At 36.0% G+C, this 19,083-nt stretch overlaps 1 protein-coding gene across 7 annotated transcripts in view; it reads right to left on the bottom strand.

Annotated features, from left to right (window-relative positions):
- Nucleotides 1-19,083, bottom strand: part of GRM7 (glutamate metabotropic receptor 7) — an 872,169-nt gene that overhangs the window by 569,674 nt on the left and 283,412 nt on the right. For all 7 annotated transcript variants that reach the window (XR_006716005.1, XR_006716006.1, XR_006716007.1 and 4 more), the window contains exon 2: nucleotides 17,866-18,082. Coding sequence is in view for 3 of the 7 variants with exons in the window: in XM_045493619.1 (XP_045349575.1) it covers nucleotides 17,866-18,082 (217 nt within the window). In the remaining 4 variants the exon portion in view is untranslated. The remainder of the gene's footprint in view (nucleotides 1-17,865; nucleotides 18,083-19,083) is intronic.

Here is a 19,083-nt window from a genome sequence, read left to right as displayed (position 1 = left end):
AAATTTTCCAGTGGTGGTAAAAAATCTCCCCCTACTCTCATTCTTTATATCTCAAGTCATGGGGTAAGGTAAAACTAATTGGATCACCTGATGATTGAAATCTGGCTCTTAATGAATTCTGTCACAGATGTAAAGCTTGGAAAATTGTGTTCCCTACCTTTTTAGAAAGCTAGTGGTTTGGGGAATATTCTACATGTATTTAAAGTCAAAATGGTTTCTTTTGAGAATATCTTTAAAGGAAAAAGAAAAATAATGTTATTTTAGAAATTTAACAGATCTGCTTCAACTAGAACATTTTACATTGCTACAAACTATTCTTTTTCCTTCAAGTGCACAAGGAAAGACATTACAGGGACTGGGAAGAAAATTTACTATATCACATCTGTTAGTACAAAATTGTCATCAGCACCAATCACCTCTGTTTGGATATTAGGATCTGATGTTTATCTTAGATGTCCACAATAATGCCAAAAAACTGTCTGGTATAATTGTCAGTCAATGGCCAAAGGATGGGCACACAGTGGAATATTGGAATACTTTCCACTAGATTCTGAGTTTGGAGAGAAAAACTGAAGGTCTAAGTGGAGTTGGAACTAATCCATCCTGTTGGTGGTATCCCAAGGAAATGGTTCGTCATCTCCTGCTACCTAAATTTTTAGAGTACCCTTTCTTCCTGTTTCAAGCTTAGTTCAGTTCCTTGTTTTTTTTTTCTTCTTTTTCTTTCTGATACCTCATAAACTTCCAAACCATCCTTTATTTTTCCCTTAACCACCCATAGTTAATGTTGCTTACATGTTTTTTTCTTCTTTTTTTTGGTAATTCTCAAACATTTTTGACTGAATGATTTAAATATCTAATAAGATCAAACAAATAAAAACACCAACAACAAAACAACTTCTAAAATAACAAGAAATTCTACTGCCATGCCTCATGGTACCAGTTCTGCCCTTCTTAAGCATAAGACAAGGTCAGGATATAAAGATGTATATACCCATTTGGCTGTGAATGAATTCAGGCATTTTATATATAGAAGGCAGACTTTAAGGCTCAAGTTGTTTTTTGTATACACTCAACTATAAACCAGTTTTTATGTTTTCACATAACAGATATGAGGATGACTTCCTACCTTTAAAAGGAATGGATACAGGCCAGGTAGCAAATAATAATTATCAGCCAAAAGCCAGTCAAACTGGGAATCAGACAGCTCTGCAGAAGTGTTGTTATATTATCGATTCAAGTTGCTACCAAAGCCATTACTCTAATATAGATGCAGCAATATAAGCTGAGTGAATTTGTTCAGAGAAAATAAGCCACTGTTAAATCTTAATTCACACTATAAGAAAATGGAAACTTTTCTTTCTTTAATAATACTAAGGGAGAACGTTGGAAAACTGTAACCCAAAGAAAATTTGTAAAGGAGTTTATATTCAGAGACCCTCACCTCCTGATTATTTTCTGCCCCATGACTTCCTTGCTCATTCTTAGCATCCTGAGATCTTGACTTTACTCCAGCAATCTTTACCACTAATGCATATCCTCCAACCAGCATCTTCTGTCAGCTATTCTGTCTTTTTAACACAAGATTTTATTTAGAAGTTTAAAAATGTTTGCAATTTAGAATTACCATTTGGTTGAGTGCCTTACACTGATTTAGCAAAACACACAGAATAATAGTAAAATATATTAAATCTGATCCAGTTCTTTAAAAAGGCAATTACATGGTTAACACATATATTTTCATTACAAAATGTGCTTGTTCTATCTTTTCCCTTTCCAATTTAGATTTAGTATGCCCAAGTATAACTCCTATTCTGTTCTTTAAAAATATAGTGGGAGGAGTGACATCAGCAACATGGCTGAATATGACATCCTTTGTTGTATCTGCCTTCAGTAACAACTGGAATCCATCCACAGACAGAAGTGCCTCTGTAGGAGCTGCAGTATTGAACACCATACACCAAGGGCCCAAGAGGAATACTGTCCACCCATGCATTAGGTAACAGGCATACAGACCTTGGACATGGAGCATGCAGTGGCCTATGAATGTGATCCTCTAGGCCAGGGTTTATAAGTCCTTAGAGAGTACTGTCTTAATCAATCACCCATGGACAAATAAGCTGTAGTGACAGTTCAGGTTTCCAGTGGAGAAGTCCCAGCATATAATTAGGACCAAAAAAAGTATGAATTTGGAAGTTTTGGAGAGGGTTAAGAAGAAGAGTCTGACTTGTATCACCTCTCCTCCAAGGAGACACAATTCAGTGCCAGATGAGATCTTCTCAGTACATGATTTCTCCTGGGGATTAAATAAGAGCATGGGACTGAATGTTTGTCTTCCCCAGCTATATGGGACATTACCAAAGAGTCTCAGTTCTGTCTCACACCATCAGATTACGGAGTCATGAGCCATGGGTGGTTGGAAGAGGTAGAGAGAGAGGCACACAGGACTCTCAGAAGAAAGGGATATAGATCCCACTAACTGCATTTCAGACTCCATCATGAAATCCATCCATGACCTGATGGGCACACCTTGTCCACAAATCACCTTAGCTTGCCCACAGGCATCCCCAGTGCTGTGTACACCTCATCCACACACACTTCAAAACTATGGCGGGCTGTCTATACATGCACCGAAAGGTAGCAAGCCTGAGCTTTGGCAGACATCTGATGAAAATGCCAACATGAATATGTGAGCCAGGAAAAAGCCCACAAAATTGAACTTTAGCTCCACCACCTGCCATGGTACAATGCAGGATCAAGAAAAGACACACAAGCTTAAGAATCCTGCTACAACAGGAAGCAAGAAACATAAAGCACAGATACCCAAAGGAAGACAGAGGAAACCTCAGACTCCCTATCAAAATGTTGGAAGTCATTTCTCTCCTGAAGTCAGTTAGTAATGACTTGAAAGGTGACCACTACTGCAAATTCAAAGATAGCAACACAATACTTCAAAGAATATGGAACATCAAGGAAACAAGAGACCACCAAAGAATCACAGTAATCTTTCAGTAATAATCCCAAAGACATGGAGATCCACAATTTATACAATAAAGAATTCAAAATAACTATTTTGAGGAAACTCAATGAGCTACAAGAAAACAACACACAAACAAAATGACAACTTTAATAAAGGGATAGAAATCATAAGAGTCAAATGGGAATTCTGGAGCTAAAGAGTACAATGAATGACACAAGAAATGCAGTGGAGAGCATCAATACCAGAATGGATCAAGCAAAAGAAAGAATCCATAGATTAGAAGATAGGAACTTTGAAATTATCTAGTCTGAAGGGAACAAAGAAAAAGGAATAAAAAAAGAATGAAGAAAACCTACGTGATCTATCAGATATCATCAAAAGAAGCATTTTATTCATTATCAGAGTTTCAAGGGGGAAGTGATGGGAAGAGTGCAGAAAGCTTATTTGAAGAAATTAATGCCTGAGAACTTTGCAAATCTGGGGAGAGATTCAGATATCCAAGTTTATGAAGCTCATAGGTCACCAAACAAATTCAATTTAAAGAGATCTCCTCCAAGACACATATAAAAATCAAGGGAACTCTCATAAAGCAATCAGCAGATGTCTCTGCAGAAATCTTAAAGGCCAGGAGAGCGTAGGATGATACACACAAAGTGATGACAGAAAAATAATGATAAAAAATTAAACCAAGAAAGCTCTATTTAGCAAAGTTTTCTGTCAAAAATAAAGAAGAGTTGAAGATTTACCCAGTTAACAAAAAGCAGAGGAAGTTCATCATTAGACTCGCCTTATGAAAAAAAAAAAAAAATGCTGAAAGGAGTTCTTCAACTGAAACTGAATGGCAGCTGATTAATAACAGGAAAATGTGTGAAAATATACACCACACTGGTAAAGGTAAGGATACATCAAATTCAGAACACTCCAACACTGTTATGTCGTATGTGAACCACTTAACTCTAGTATAAAGGTTAAAAAAAAGTATAAAAAAAACTATAGTTACAATAATAGGCCAATGAATATATAATATAAAAAAAGGCAATTTGTGACATTAAAAACCTAAAAGGGTGGGGGAATAAGAGAGTAGAGTTTTTGTATGAAATCAAAGTTAAGTTATCAGCCTTAAATAGATATTATAAGATGTTTTATGTAAGCCTTTATAAGAGTCACAAAACAAAAAGCAACAGTAAATAAAAGATAACAAAAAGGAAATCAAAGCATACCACTAAGAAAAATCACCAATTCATAATCAGCAAGACAGGGAGAAAGGGACAAGAGAAACTACAAAATAGCCAGAAAACAATTAATAAAATGTCATTAGTAGTCCTTACCTATCAATGATTACTCTTAATGTAAATAGATGAAATTATTAAGTCAAAAGGCAGAGTGGCTGAATGGATTCAAAAAACAAATGAAGAAAAATAAGCAAACAAAACAAACAAAAAACAAGACCCAATATATGCTGCCTACAACAGACACTTCAGCTTTAAGGAATTACATAGGCTCAAGGTGAAGGGACAGAAAAAGATATTCCATGCAAGTATAAAACAAAGGAAAACAAGAGTTACAATACTTACATCACACAAAATATACTTTAAGCCAAAAACCATAATACCATGTCTCAAAGGCTATCTACTATTAAAGTGAGAACATTTACTTGGAAAAATGAGATCCTGAAAGTTGGAATGGGGACATATAGAAGACCTTAAAAGAGGTAAGAACATTAAATCATTGTATTCTGATAAGTACTTTAACTTTAGAAGTGGACTTTTCATTCCCATATGAGAGGATTAACTGAGTATGGGGAAAAACAACAAACAAAAACACAAAAGAAAAAAAAAAAAAAAAACCTCAATAAGAGACAAAGGAAGGCCATCAGAAGGGCACCTGGGTGGCTTACTTAAGTATCTGACTCTGGGTTTTGGCTCAAGTCATGATCTCACAGTTCATGAGTTCAAGCCCCACATTGGGCTCTGCACTGGTGGCACAGAGATGAGCTTAAGATTCTCTCACCCTCTCTTTCTTTCCCTCCTCTGGTCACGTTTGAAAGAAAGAAAGAAAGAAAGAAAGAAAGAAAGAAAGAAAGAAAGAAAGAGAGAAAGAGAGAAAGAGAGAAAGAAACAAAGAGAAAGAAAGAAAGAAAGAAAGAAAGAAAGAAAGAAAGAAAGAAAGAAAGAAAGAAAATTTTAAAAATGGTCATCAGATAATGATAGTCAATTCATCAAGAGACTATAATAATAACAATAATAAATATATATGCTTCCAGTATCTGAGCACCTAAATATATTAAGCAAATACTAACAGATTTGAAGACAGAAATAAACAACAGTACAATAATAATGGGGGGCTTCAGTAGCCCACTTTTACCAATGGATAGGTCATCCAGGCAGAAAATCAATATGGAAACACTGAACTTCTACTTTAGCCCAAATGAACCTAACAGACATATATAGGACATTTCTGCCAACAGCAGCAGAATACAGATTTTTGTCCAGTTCTCAGAAAACATTCTCTAGGATAGATCATATGATAGGTCACAAAACAGGTCTTAGAAAATTGAGGAAGATCAAAATCATACCAGGTGTCATTTACAACCATGATGATATAAAACCAGAAATCAATAACAGGAAGAAAACTGGAAATTTCACAACATGTGAAAATTAAACAACACACTCCAGAGCAACAAAAAGATCAAAAAATAAATCAAAAAATACTTTGAAACAAATGAAAATGGAAACACAACATATCAAAACTTATGGGATATAGAAAAAGTAGCTGTAACAGGGAAATATATAGCAATACATTTCTACATTAAGTAGAAAAAAATAAAACAAGCAAAAAACAAACAAGCCCCAAGTCAGGCATAAAGGAAATAACAAAAATTTGAGCAAAAATTTGAGCAGAAATAAATGAAATAGCAGAAAATAATGACAAAAGTAAGAGCTATTTTTTTGGAAAGAATAACAAACAAAATTGACAAATTTTAGCCAGACAACTAAGAAAACAAATTTAGCTAAACAACTAAGGAGAAAAATCAAATAAAATCATAAATGAAAGAGGAGACATTACAAATGATACTACAGATGAAATAAAGTTCTTTAAAGACTACTGTGGATAATAATGTACCAACAAATTGGATGACACAGAAGTGGATAAATGTCTAGAAACATACAACGTAGCAAGAGCAAATCACAGAGACACTCTGACAAGCCAATAATTAGTAAGAAGACTGAATAAGTAATCAAAATCTCCCCCAAAAAAGAAAAGCCTAGTACCAAATGGTTTCCCTGGTTACTTCTACCAATAATTTAATGAAAACCTAATGCAAATTCTTCTAAAACATTAAAGACGATGGAAAATTCTCAAATTCATTTATGAGGACAGCATTATTCTGATACCTAAGCAAGAAGACGATACTACAACACAAGTGCAGGCCTGTATCCTTGATGGATATAGAAAAAAATTCTCAACAAATCTACATATGTTGTATGCCTGAAACTGATGTAACATTTTTTGTCAAGTATACATTAATGACTAACTAACTAACTAACTAACTAACTAAATAACATTAGCAAGCTGAAATCAAAACACACTAAAATGATCATATACCAATAATCAGGCAGGATTTTTCCTGGGGGTACAAGAATGGTTCAACATGTAAAATCAATAAAGGTGATACATTACCTTAATAGAATAAAAGGGGAAAAAAGCATACATACGGTTAATCTCAACAGATGCAGATAAAGCATCTGATACTACATCCTTTCATGATAAAACTCTCAACAATTGGGTATATTAAATAAAATTTTAAAAAATTGGTTATAGAGAGACGATGCCTCAACATAATAATATGGCAAGCTGACAACTAAAATCATATTCAATGGTGATAGGTTGAAAAGTTTTTCTCTAAGATCAGGAACAAAAAAAGGGTATCCACTCTCACCACTCCTATTCAACATAGTACTATATATCCTAGACAGAACAATCAGGCAATAAAAAGAAACAAAGGTATCTAAATAGGAACACAAGGTTTTACTATATATAATATAATATATATATATATATATATATATATATATATATATATATACACACATATACACACACTTCACTGTTGGTTCAGTCATTAGAAAGAAGGAAATCCTGTCATTTGCAGCAACATGGATGGACCTTGGAGACATTATGCTAAAGTGAAGTAAGTCAGACAAAGAAAGACAAATACTGTATGATACCACTTATAGGTGGAACGTAAAAAGCCAAACTCATAGAAACAGAGTAGAATGGTGGTTGCCAGAGGTTGGGAGGCGTAGGTGGCTAGGAGATGTCAGTCAAATGGTACACTTTCAGTTAGAAGATGAATAAATGCTAGGGATCTAAGGTACAGCATGGTGATTATAATTAACAACACTGTATTACATACCTGAAGGTTGCTAAGAGAGCAAATCTTAAATATCCTTACCACAAAACAAAATGGTCATCATGTGAGGCAACAGATGTTAACTAGCCCTACAGTGGTCATTATTTTGCAATATATAGGTGTTTAAAAATCATCACATTGTATACCTTAAACTTTCACAATGCTGTATGCCAATTATATCTAAATAAAGCTGGGAAAAAATATAGTGAGAGCCCAATAAATAAATAATGCAAACCCTCAAGAAGAATGCAATCTGTGAGTCTAATGTAAGCCATTCCAGTTTCTAAGTCCTATCTTAGTTCCTCCCTGGTTACTGTTGAACAAAACACCCATAAGAAGAGACTGATAGCAAAATTAACATTACTTACTCAAAAGTGTGGAGAGTGAAATGTGTACCAAGTGCATTACCATATAACAGGATTTTAGAAAATAACACTCATGATCCTGATATAAAAGTAAGTATTAAGAATGTTTATGCCAAAGAATTTTGTACCCTCTAGCATTATGAGTTCAAAAACAACACACTTCTATATAGTCATCACTTATCAAAATTTCTGTCGTTAAAATTCTGACAACTTTATCTTTCCCAGGAAATTAACCTTCTTTGATAAGAAATACACCAAGTTTGTGTGTGTATTATTGATTTTTTTTAATTTTTAAAAATTTAAATGCAAAGGATCACTAATACTCTAAGAAAAAGAAACCGTTCTTGCAAGTGGACATTTTTAGTTAAGTATTCATTTATTTAGGCACTTCTAATATGTAGCTCTAATTATTCTCTTAAGACCTATATCATTATCACAATAACTTTTCTTTTAATATTTTCCCTTGTGTGTAAAAATCTATGTTGTAACTATATATTAGTTTCTCAAAGGGTCACCATGACAGTATGACCTAAAAAGAGTGATGGCATCCCACTGATATCTATCTAAAAAGGAGTTTACTTGACAGTTAATGCCAACTCTAAAATATTAATGTAATCAAATAATGTCATCTAATGATCATTAGCAATATGTTTAAAGTTTTTGTTATTTAAGATATCCAGCCAAAAGAGTAACAAGAAATGTGAAAAAATCAGGAATAGGCACATTTGGAGCTACCCAAGGTCAAAGCATTTCAAAATCTTAATGTAGTTTGTGTTTAGGATAGCTACTGATCCTTCAGTTTGCCTGAGAGTGCTAATGCAACTGATGGAAAGCTTTGTAGAATTACCTATAATCTCTTGAAAGATTTAACAGCAGGGATCCATTTGTCAAATAAAAGGAAAACAGATCCCACTGTGCAGGTCTCAAAGAGGCTACATTTACACACATCAAGTTGTTCAAAATACAAAATTATTTAGGAAGGAGCTGAAGTCCAGTAAATAGATATTTTGAAGCAACCTATTATTAATCTAAGGTTTCTTGGACTAGAGTATTTGTTTTTCAGAACTATCCATTTGACTGTTTCCAGTGCCCACATCCTTGCCACCATTTGGATGAATGCATTTTTCTGCGTGGATTCTGTTTAAACCTCTCTTCCCCCTTACTTACCTATCCCAGTGGAATGAAACCCCGGGAAGCCTCTGGAAAAGGCAACCAAGAAGATAATATATTTTAGACCGTGACCTTCCCCAAATTTTGGTTAGGTCACTGACATTCCATTGGGAAACGTCTCTTCCCCACTGTGTATGGTCTTAATGGGACTCAAAATCAAGGTTCCTACTTTCCCACAACCAAAACATATGCACGCCAAAAAAGCATTTGAATTCTGTATATTTCCTTCTAGTTTTATAAGCTAACTGATATTCTTCTATTTTTTTTCTACTGAAATCTCTCTCTTTTCTTGATATCCTTCAAAACCTATGAGAATCAAATTGAGAGTCTTTTCCAATGAACACTTTTGTAAAGACTGAGAAAAGAAAGCTTCACTTGAAGGCTGAATGCGGCGTTACTAAGTAGGGAGAATAAATCAGGCATTCTGTTTCTAAAGTTCAGTGGGTATAATATTATGCAAAATCATGGTTACTTTCCAAAATAAACTACCCCAGAACAACAATCTTCCTCTCCTCTACCCAACTGACCAAGAGATTCTATTGCCTAATACAGTCCTCAACAAAAGTTGATCTAAATTCCTTTTCACTTCATCTTTAATCTCAGTACCACAATCCCATGTCTTTTCTCTCCTAAGCATGCGCAACATATGGTAATCATATCAAGTAGGTGAGAAAAGGAGGAGTTAACTCTATCTTCAGATCCTTTCATATACCTCCATGATGCTCAGGTACAATGAAAGTATGCAGAAGAGGTGAGAAGGAATTACTGAGATGTCTTTTCCAGTGTCTATTCCTTCATGCAGCAAAACTACTCTGTCATCATCTATTTCCAGTCCCACATCAACAATGACAGTCTATTATTGCCTGGCAGAAACCCATCCTTTGCAATCAGCTTGATATGCATCTGAGAACTGCCTGGACAAGGAAAGAGTAGTTTTCTCAACAAATATGAACCGACTTTACAACTCAAAGAGCAGTATGCTGACTCCTGGTCAGTTACTACAGGACTTGGGACCAGAACCAGAAGTTCTTGGCTCAAAAGTCAGAGCATTTTCTGCAATAGTTTCCATGTTGTGTGGGAGAACATTTTACATCACAGTAATTCAAGACTCATAATTTTTTTTCAAAGCAATGCTATTTTTCTTATACCATTTAAAATTTAAAATACCATTAGATAATTTTCTTTTGGGTTTTTAATATGACTCTCTTTTCCTAAAATGTCATTCATTATCCCAGTTAGGTAAACCTTATTTGCTAACTCCTAAGTACTCTGAGGCTTAGCGAAGCATCTACCTTCTTCCAGAGTCCTCCCTTTCAGCATGCCCCAACAAGGCTCTTTTCATGGCTCTACTTATGTATTTCTAACCTTAGAAAGCAAGGATTATTATTTTTGTTTTGTGCTTTTTACTACTATAATTATTTATAACTATTATCTGACACAGTATCTGACAGAAAGAAAATACTCAGACATGCACTGGATGAATGTAAGGTGAATCAGCAGATTTTTTATGTCAGATCTTTCCTTCTATAAAGTCAGTTTATTATAACAGATTAATAACAAGTTTAGAAAGCCAAAATTGGAAAAGACTTCTAACAGTTTCACAGTGCTAACTACAGCCATGAAATCATCATCTCTTCCATTATTAATAATTTTTAAATTCAATGTGGATTTATTGAACGTAATATATATTGGACATTATCTGAGCATAGAGTGTTGAAAGACAAATACAACATAATGCCTATCCTCAATACACTTATAATGGGAGAGGATAATTAGACAGATTACAGTAACACACAACCAATTCCATGACAGAGTTATACCAAAGCTGTTACAGAACTCACAGAAGAGAGTTCTACTCACTCTCAATTATATTAATGAAGGTAAAAGCCAAACAACTGAGGTAAAGCCTGTCAAGATCAAGTAGAAAATAAATTATAAATTTTAATTATTATTACTGAAATTATGCTGGACAACCCACAGAATCAGTGGGAGGCCAGGGAGTCAAAGACAGAAAATGAGCCTAAACAAAGGATGACTGAGCTGTTAGGAACAAAGCCAAAAAAGGTGTCACAGAACTAAGTTAGCTGGGGCACTGTTGCCACTACTCATGGAATGAGGAGTTGGAGATTATACTACTGCTGCCCATTCATGCTGGACACCACTTCCCCTCCCAGAAACATGGGTAACACTGCTGTTGTTGCAAAAAACATGAGTTTTTCCATTGCTCCTGCTTCTTTGTGCCCCAACTCTTGATTCATCTATGGTGGGCATATCTGATTAGCCAAGACTGGGTTACATGGCTGTGCCTTGGCTTCAGGGGAGGCTGGGAAGATGAATACCTGACCCTTTTAGCTCTATAGCAGTATGCAGGCTTGTTTTCTCCTCAAGACTTGTGCAGATGGGCATTCTCTATGAATTTATTCAGGGAGGTAGACTTAAAATGGAGTGCTGTTAAAATAGACAAATGTATACACAGCAATCAAAAATAGGATTGTGAAGGAAGATTAAGTCAGGGATAGCTTTGCCCAAGGTGTTAAGTTAAAAAAAAAAAAAAAAAAACAACAAATTGGAGTTATCTGGCAGCCCAAGCAGAAGCATAGCATTTGCAATGGAACAGAGCCTCCTGATAGTCACAGAAGGTTGATCGTGTGGCAGGTAGAGAGAGTACATATGGAGGCTTGTATGGGAATACAAGTGGGCAAGGATAGTATGGGAATGAGACTGGTGATTAAAGCAGACACTAGATTAGAAAGAAGCTATATGCCATGCTAGATCTTTTACTTAACCCTCTGGGGAAAGAGAGGCAACAGACGATAATGAAATGGCTTTCTTAGTATTTTAGAAAAATTATTATAGCTGAATGAATACTATTGGAGGGGCTAATCTGGAGGCATGGATAGCTGTGGCTATGAATGAAGGTGAATCAAATGTGGCCCAGAGCTAAATGGTAATGATGATGTGGCTAAGGGGTCACCTCTAAGATGTGCTAATAAATGGAGTATGAGTTAAAATTTAAAATGTTGTGGGGCGCCTGGGTGGCTCAGTTGGTTAAGCGTCCGATTTCAGCTCAGGTCACAATCTCACGGTCTGTGGGTTCGAGCCCCGCGTCGGGCTCTGGACTGATGTCTCAGAGCCTGGAGCCTGCTTCCGATTCTGTGTCTCCCTCTCTCTCTGCCCCTCCCCCGTTCATGCTCTGTCTCTCTCTGTCTCAAAAATAAACGTTAAAAAAAATTTTAAATGTTGTGCTAACCACAGAAAATCCAAAAAATAAAATAAAAAAAATATAAAGTCTCTTCTTCAGGAATTTACAGTTCAGTTTTAAGGACAACTGAAGATAAATGATACCATGAGAGTCCTTGTGATTTTGTATTTTGAAATTTAGACTTTGAATGTTTAATGCCTGTATTTAAACTAGGACCACTGAACACTTCATTCAGGAAATACTGTAACTACATACAAAAATGCCTGTAAGTTTTCTATAGTCACCATGGCATAGACAGAGACAGGCATACAGAAGAAAGAAGGAAGAAGGAAGAAGGAAGAAGGAAGAATGAAGAAGGAAGAAAGAAGAAGGAAAGGAAAGTTTATCCTGAAATTCACCTTAGATGGAGGCATTGGAAATTACAGACTGTTGCATCATACTGCTTTAAGTTTTGTGGGGGGATCATAAGAGAGAAGAATGTAGTGTGACCCACAAGTCACAAAATTATATATAATGAAATTTTATGTCATAAGTGCTTCTTCTACAGGCTTTGTTTTTCTAAAGGGCAAAGGAAGAAATGCAATTCCTCCTTCCTTCTCTCCTTCCCTTAAATGTTTACTAAATGCCTTTTATATGTCAAATACTGCAGTAGATGATAGGGGTGTAAGGCAAAAATCATTGACCTGATAGAGGTTATGGGAGGATGGGGAAGACTGACAATTCATACACAACAAAGGAGAATGTTGTATTTCAGAAGGACAGAGAGCACAGAATCCTGTAATAAGCAACTAGTTCTGAGATGTTAAAAGACTAAGGGCTGTATAAAAGTTATTAATTGTCAATTAAGTCTCACCTAATTATTCTAGAAAATTATTCTAGGAAAAAATATTCTAGGCTAAAATAAAGTATTAAATAAAAATAAATTCTACAGTTTATCTGAATAAGAATGGTAATTACTTTATAAGACAATTTGAAATATTTGTTTAATTAAGTGATTGGCATGAAATACCCAAAGGATAGTTCAACTGTTATTTCAGGTTTTGAAAAGTTGACATATATCATGATACCATGGCAGTAGCAAATCATTACTATTTGTGTCATACTGTGAAGGAATGGTCATGGGATTCTCCTGAAAATTGTCTCGCAAAGTCTAAGAATCACATGTGGTGTCCTTACTCTCATAATCCTTGAACTGGATTTGCTTCAAAAATCTGGAATATACTAATGGTGTAAATACTCTCATAAGTATTTACTTTTACCTTCACTTAGAGGCATCTGTATCTCTACTTTAGGCTATTTAGGTTATTACATCAACCTGAACTTTAAAGTGGATTGAGAGTGAACTGTCTCATTCCTTGTGATATTAAGCAATAAATTGCTTTCATTGATGTTGCATGTGCATTCATTCAAACACACAGGGCAATTTGTGCAAGTATAACTATTCTACAAAAATTTCATCATCTGAGAAAATCATGTTACAGTCCTCTCTGAAAGTTCAACAAGGAGCCGCATCCATGCATATTTCAATTTCCCACAACTACATGAGAGGAGAATTACTGAGATTTTCCTTGACAGCACAGAGAAGATATATGCCTAGGTTTCCATGTTCCAAACAAATTACTTGGCCTCCTGTTGAAGGATGGCTTCTTTCTTCAAACATCATTGTCTTCACTTGTGCTACCAGAGTATGGCAAAGGAGAGCTCACCCATGTTCTTGACTATGGGCATGGTAGATACACCTCAGGCTGTAGTTCTGCAAGTAGCCTCTGCTTCAGGACTTAAATCTAAAGTAAATTTTGGAACTAAAGTATTCTGAAAGGGTGAAACTCTTAAAGACATTTATAAAAGAGAAGAAGCATAATCTTCAAAGTCAAATGGTTATGAATGGGAGTAACCCCTTCAAGCCTGCTAGCGGTACATAGAAACATCCCTCACTCTCATCCCTCTCTCTCTCTCTGTCACACACACACACACACACACACACACACACACACTACATACATAGGACAATTTGAACAGTTAACTTCTTTTTCTTAATGATTCTTAAGCATTTTTTAAAGTTTATTTATTTATTTTGAGAGACACAGAGACAGCATGAGTGGAGGAGGAGCAGAGTGAGAGGGAGAGGGAGAGAGGGAGAGAGAGGGAGAGAGAGAATCCCAAGCAGACTCTAGGCTGTCAGCTTGGAGTCCAATGCAGGGCTCAAAGTCACGAAATCAAAAGATTGTGACCCGAGCCAAAACCAAGAGTTGGACACTTAACTGACTCTGCCATGCAGGCGCCCCTTCTTCTTATGCTTCTTATATAATGAAAGCATATTATCAAAAATAGCAACTCACTATTATATATATATGTAACTTATATCATATTATATAATTATATATATAACATATACATATAACCTTGTAGCTATAACTAAAGGAAAAAGTAATCTATCACTTGCATTATTTTCAAATTTTTATAACTCAAATAACTCTACTAATTTATAGAGAACTGGTGTGAGACATTAATAATAATCTGGTGCTGTTGGGTGTTACGTGATTCCCTATATATGATGCTATTTACTTTACTAACCTGATGAATCAGGTACTAACTGCATTCTCTACATGAGGAATCAGAGACCTGAAAAGTTAAATCATATATCAAAAGTTTTACAGCATGAAAGTAATAGCATCTGTTAACTCAAACCTACATGTTCCTGACACCACAGTGCTTGCTTATCTCTGTGCCATGCCACCCCCCTACAAATGCACATGGACCCGTATCTTTGTGGACCAGGTTCCACAGTCATCAGACAAGAGAAAAAGTAGACATTTAAAATTACCCTTGGGGTGTCTGGGTGGCTCAATAAGTTAAGCTTCCGACTCTTGATTTTGGCTCAAGTCACAATCTCATGATTCGTGAGATTGAGATTCTCTCCCTCCCTCTCTCTTTGCCCCTCCCCTGCTCACTCGTGTGCGCTCTCTCTCTCTCTCAAACTAAATAAACTTAAAAATATTAAAATTACCCTCAAAAATTCCCTAAGCATGTACACTTTCAAGAAGTTCCAATAAAGGAAATTTTCCTGCTCCTTTTTATGGTTCTGAATTAGAATATATTGGTGTTTCTTTGAATATCAGAGGAGGCAGTTGGATTACTGCTGAGATAGTGGCATATGAATATGTATCTCTATCTACTGAAGTCACATTTGGGGTAGCAAGATGCTCATATTACGAGGCCACATAAGTGAACACAGCTGAAGAAGCAATGGAATCATGTTTCCCCACTCAAGTTTTCTCTAAGCAATGTATACATTGGTGAGTAAAGGTACTACATGGCACTTAAATTGCAATTCTTCCCCCTACTCTGTTTTTTTTTTCTTTAGGGGTGGGGCAGGGGTGTCTGTTAAGCACATGAGTGAATTCACTTAAATTAATTGCACAAATGCAACGGTTTCGATTAAGTTTACTGTAAGTACATAATGAATATTATAATACTTATAGGAAGAAAACTAATCTGCAAGACATTACCTAAACCCTCAGTGTTTTCTTGCAATTCTGCAGCTGGCTTTTTAGTTACTCTCATCCCCAATTCAAAGGCTCTCCGATTGAAGGATCTCATCTGAAATGGCTGCTGAGGATACAATCTTTATTTCTGAGCTGGGTTATTTCAATGTATGTTTAGCTAAAGTTATGAGCTGGGAGTTGATACCATATTACCATAAAGGCTTTTCCTTTTTGCAGTGTCATTATACAGCAGACTCTGATATTATATCTTAAGTTTTCACCAAGTGACACTAGGAATAAACAACCATGTGAAATTCACCACTGACCTGTCTAGAAAATATAGCTCTTTATAAAAGATCCAGAGCAAAAATTTGTCTTGTTCCTGTCCCTTACCGGACAATCAACATGATTTTGACCTTATGAACACTGTAAATTTTGTAACAAAATGAGTAGTACTCTTTGCTTTGTCCAGCACAAAAGATCAGCATTAAATTTGAGACCGACTTGCAGCAATAACGTAGAATAAGATGGTACCTGAACTTTATCTCTGTGTTTCATCTTACTATTTTACCCATATTTTCTCTTTAACTTGTCTTGTCTATTGGCTTTTACACTCATATTTTAGTTATTGCTCTAAATTGGCTTCTAGCATTTGGGTCAAAGCAGAAGTCAAAGAAACAAAGAAAGAAATAAAAACACAATTATCAAAACTGATTAGGTATTTCTTTGGAAATGCACGAAGTCAATTATTAATGACTCCTACAAATCATGGCATGCATGATACAAGAACACAGGATTTCTTTCCTAATCAGAAAATTTCTAAATGAATTATATTAAGTACGTTTCCCTTGGAAACACAGCAGCTGGGACAGCAGTAGTGAGTGAGATGGACATGATCCCCTAGTAGAGTCTAGGGGGCAAGATAGAAAACATCACCACCAACAAATTATACTACCATGTAACAAGTGCTGTGGGAAAAGACACTAGAAATACAAGGTCAAGCAAATAGAACCAAGGCAATTTGGGGAATGTTTATATTAACCTAGAAATGGCATTTAGGATGAGACCTATGAACGATCAAAAGTTATCTAGTCAAAGGTACTAAGAGTAAGAATATTTCAGTCAGAAGGAAAAGTAATGCTTCCAGTGAATTATTCAAATTAGAGCTAATGATAATGTACTGACTTAAAATCATGGGATTTACACAAGCCCTGGCCTCCTTTCAGTAGCCATGTGCAGATACATGCCAATGCTTTACATTTCTGGGTATATCTGTAGTCTGAGTCAAATATTCAAAACCATGTCTTCAGGATTTATGACATATTTCCTTATGAAAAGGACCTCTGTTTCTATCACCTTGTTTGTTTGCTTTTATGATTAGTTAACTACTCCAGTCAATAACAATTTAGATTAGATGAAATACTCACAACCAAATGGAGGACCTAACATTAGCATTAAGAACTTTACAGGAACATCAAAGCATGTGTTTTTTTATATATATGTTTACTACATCCAATATTTCCATTAGGGGAAGTCTAAATATTTATTGCCAGAATTTCTACGTGCAAGAATTTTATCTCATTTTTCAAAATCTGCCTAATGAAAACCAGCTGGCCAAACAGCTGAACCCTTTACTTCCATTTTGAGATAAATAAACATAAAAGAATCTACTACAAGCACTACTTAATGAAACCATTTTTCTCAAAATAATCTAAAGTTCCAAAGATTATTTGTCTAAATACAGGCTATAGCCTAGATAATTTATTTAACTTTATTTTGGACAAATAATTCAGAGCTATCACTGTCATTTCTCTTCAAAGCAAAGGGCCACCATGACCAGGGTCTCATAATTCTAAATAATTCTATGCATTTTGGAGAGGGGCAGAGAGGAAGGGTATGTGTGGAGAGACACATTTAGCAATACTGTCTTAGTCTTCTGTATGCAGGCTGCAATCCACACTGTTATTCATTACACAGAAATAAGATACCAAATTTAGTGCACAGCATCTTTTCTCCACTTCTGCTACTAATACTTTCAAGTACTTCAGTTTCACACTTTTGAAAATATTCTCTTCAAAAATGGCAAAGTGTTATAAATGAAGTCTTTACAAATTCACTTAACAGGCAGTAGGGAATGTGAGAGTAGGGCTATGGTGATTATGTACAGTGTGTGTTTAGTAAAGATTGAGAAGAACACTACAAGCCACAGGTATGTGAAGAGGGTCATCTTGACCATTGCAATCTCTTCCTACCTGCCTCTTTGGAAATCTGCGTGAAGGATTCCACACCTTTCTCTCCGTAACTTCCTTCAGATGCAAGGGTAGACACATAATTCCAGCCTAGGGCCTTTACAATGTCCACCATAGCCTGAGCTTGGAAGGAGTCAGGTGGGACCACACGAGAGAAGAAGTCGTAGCGCCTGTCATCACTTAACTCAGGTGCCGTTGATGCGTAACTGATCTGGGGGATCTGGAAAGAAAAGAAAGCACCACATGAGAGAGCACACCACCCGGATGTGAGAGATTTATTTATACTTATGACCACTGACTCACAATACAAGGCTTGCTCAACGTCCAAAGACATTGCACCCGGTAACTGTAAACCACCTAAATGCAACCAATCACCTTCTGACAGCACAAAAGGCAGTACTTTTGTGCTTTGGCCTTTTGTTTCCTCCTCTGTAGAAGAGGGAATGAGGATGGCATGGAAATCACATGAGTCATGGTAGTTAGGAAAACAAACTTTGTAAACATTCTCACAAACATTCAGAATCATGCTTTGCTTCTTATAAACTATTAGAAACCATCATCACCACCACAACACAAACACAATCGCCTAACTGGAGTTTGCATAGGATCGGTGTAGTTGACAAAGCCCATGAATATTGGTGGATATCATCAGATGTCTAACGTTGAGTACCAATCACCTGTGAGGAAATGTCTAAGTAAGCTGCATGCATTATTTCATGGACTCTTCAAAAAATGTTATAAAGTAGCTAAATAACACCCTTAGAACCAGGCTGGAGGCTCTCTGCCACAAGGCCTTCATATCAGTGGTCCCTGCATTTTGAAGGGCCTTCTTTAAAGTTCTCTAAGCTCCTCTTTGGGTGATGGTAGAGGGTTGGCATTCCTGCCTGCATGGAGCCTGCATGGGGGTCTGATTCCCATTTTTCCCACTTAAAGAATCCTCTGGCCCTCTACCTTACACAGGATTAACCAGATGCCCCAAGGAGCTCTAGAACTTATACTTATAAGGATCATCCTAGGGCCCCATAGCAGGGACCCAGTTCCAGGAGGGTAGCCTAACATGCAGATTGCTCCCCATACCTGGTATAGTACTTTTTCTTAGGATTACATGAGATAAGGCTACCCAAGTAGGCCTGACACTCTGATTTTAGTTCAGTCAAATTACGTATAAATAAAGAGGCCCTGTAAAAAAATGTTTGCTTGGGATTCCAAATACCCAAGGGG

Source organism: Leopardus geoffroyi, chromosome A2 (genome assembly GCF_018350155.1).
Source record: "Leopardus geoffroyi isolate Oge1 chromosome A2, O.geoffroyi_Oge1_pat1.0, whole genome shotgun sequence".
Taxonomy (NCBI): domain Eukaryota; kingdom Metazoa; phylum Chordata; class Mammalia; order Carnivora; family Felidae; genus Leopardus; species Leopardus geoffroyi.
Note: the sequence above shows the minus strand (reverse complement) of the source record. Positions and strands in the feature narration are given on the sequence as shown.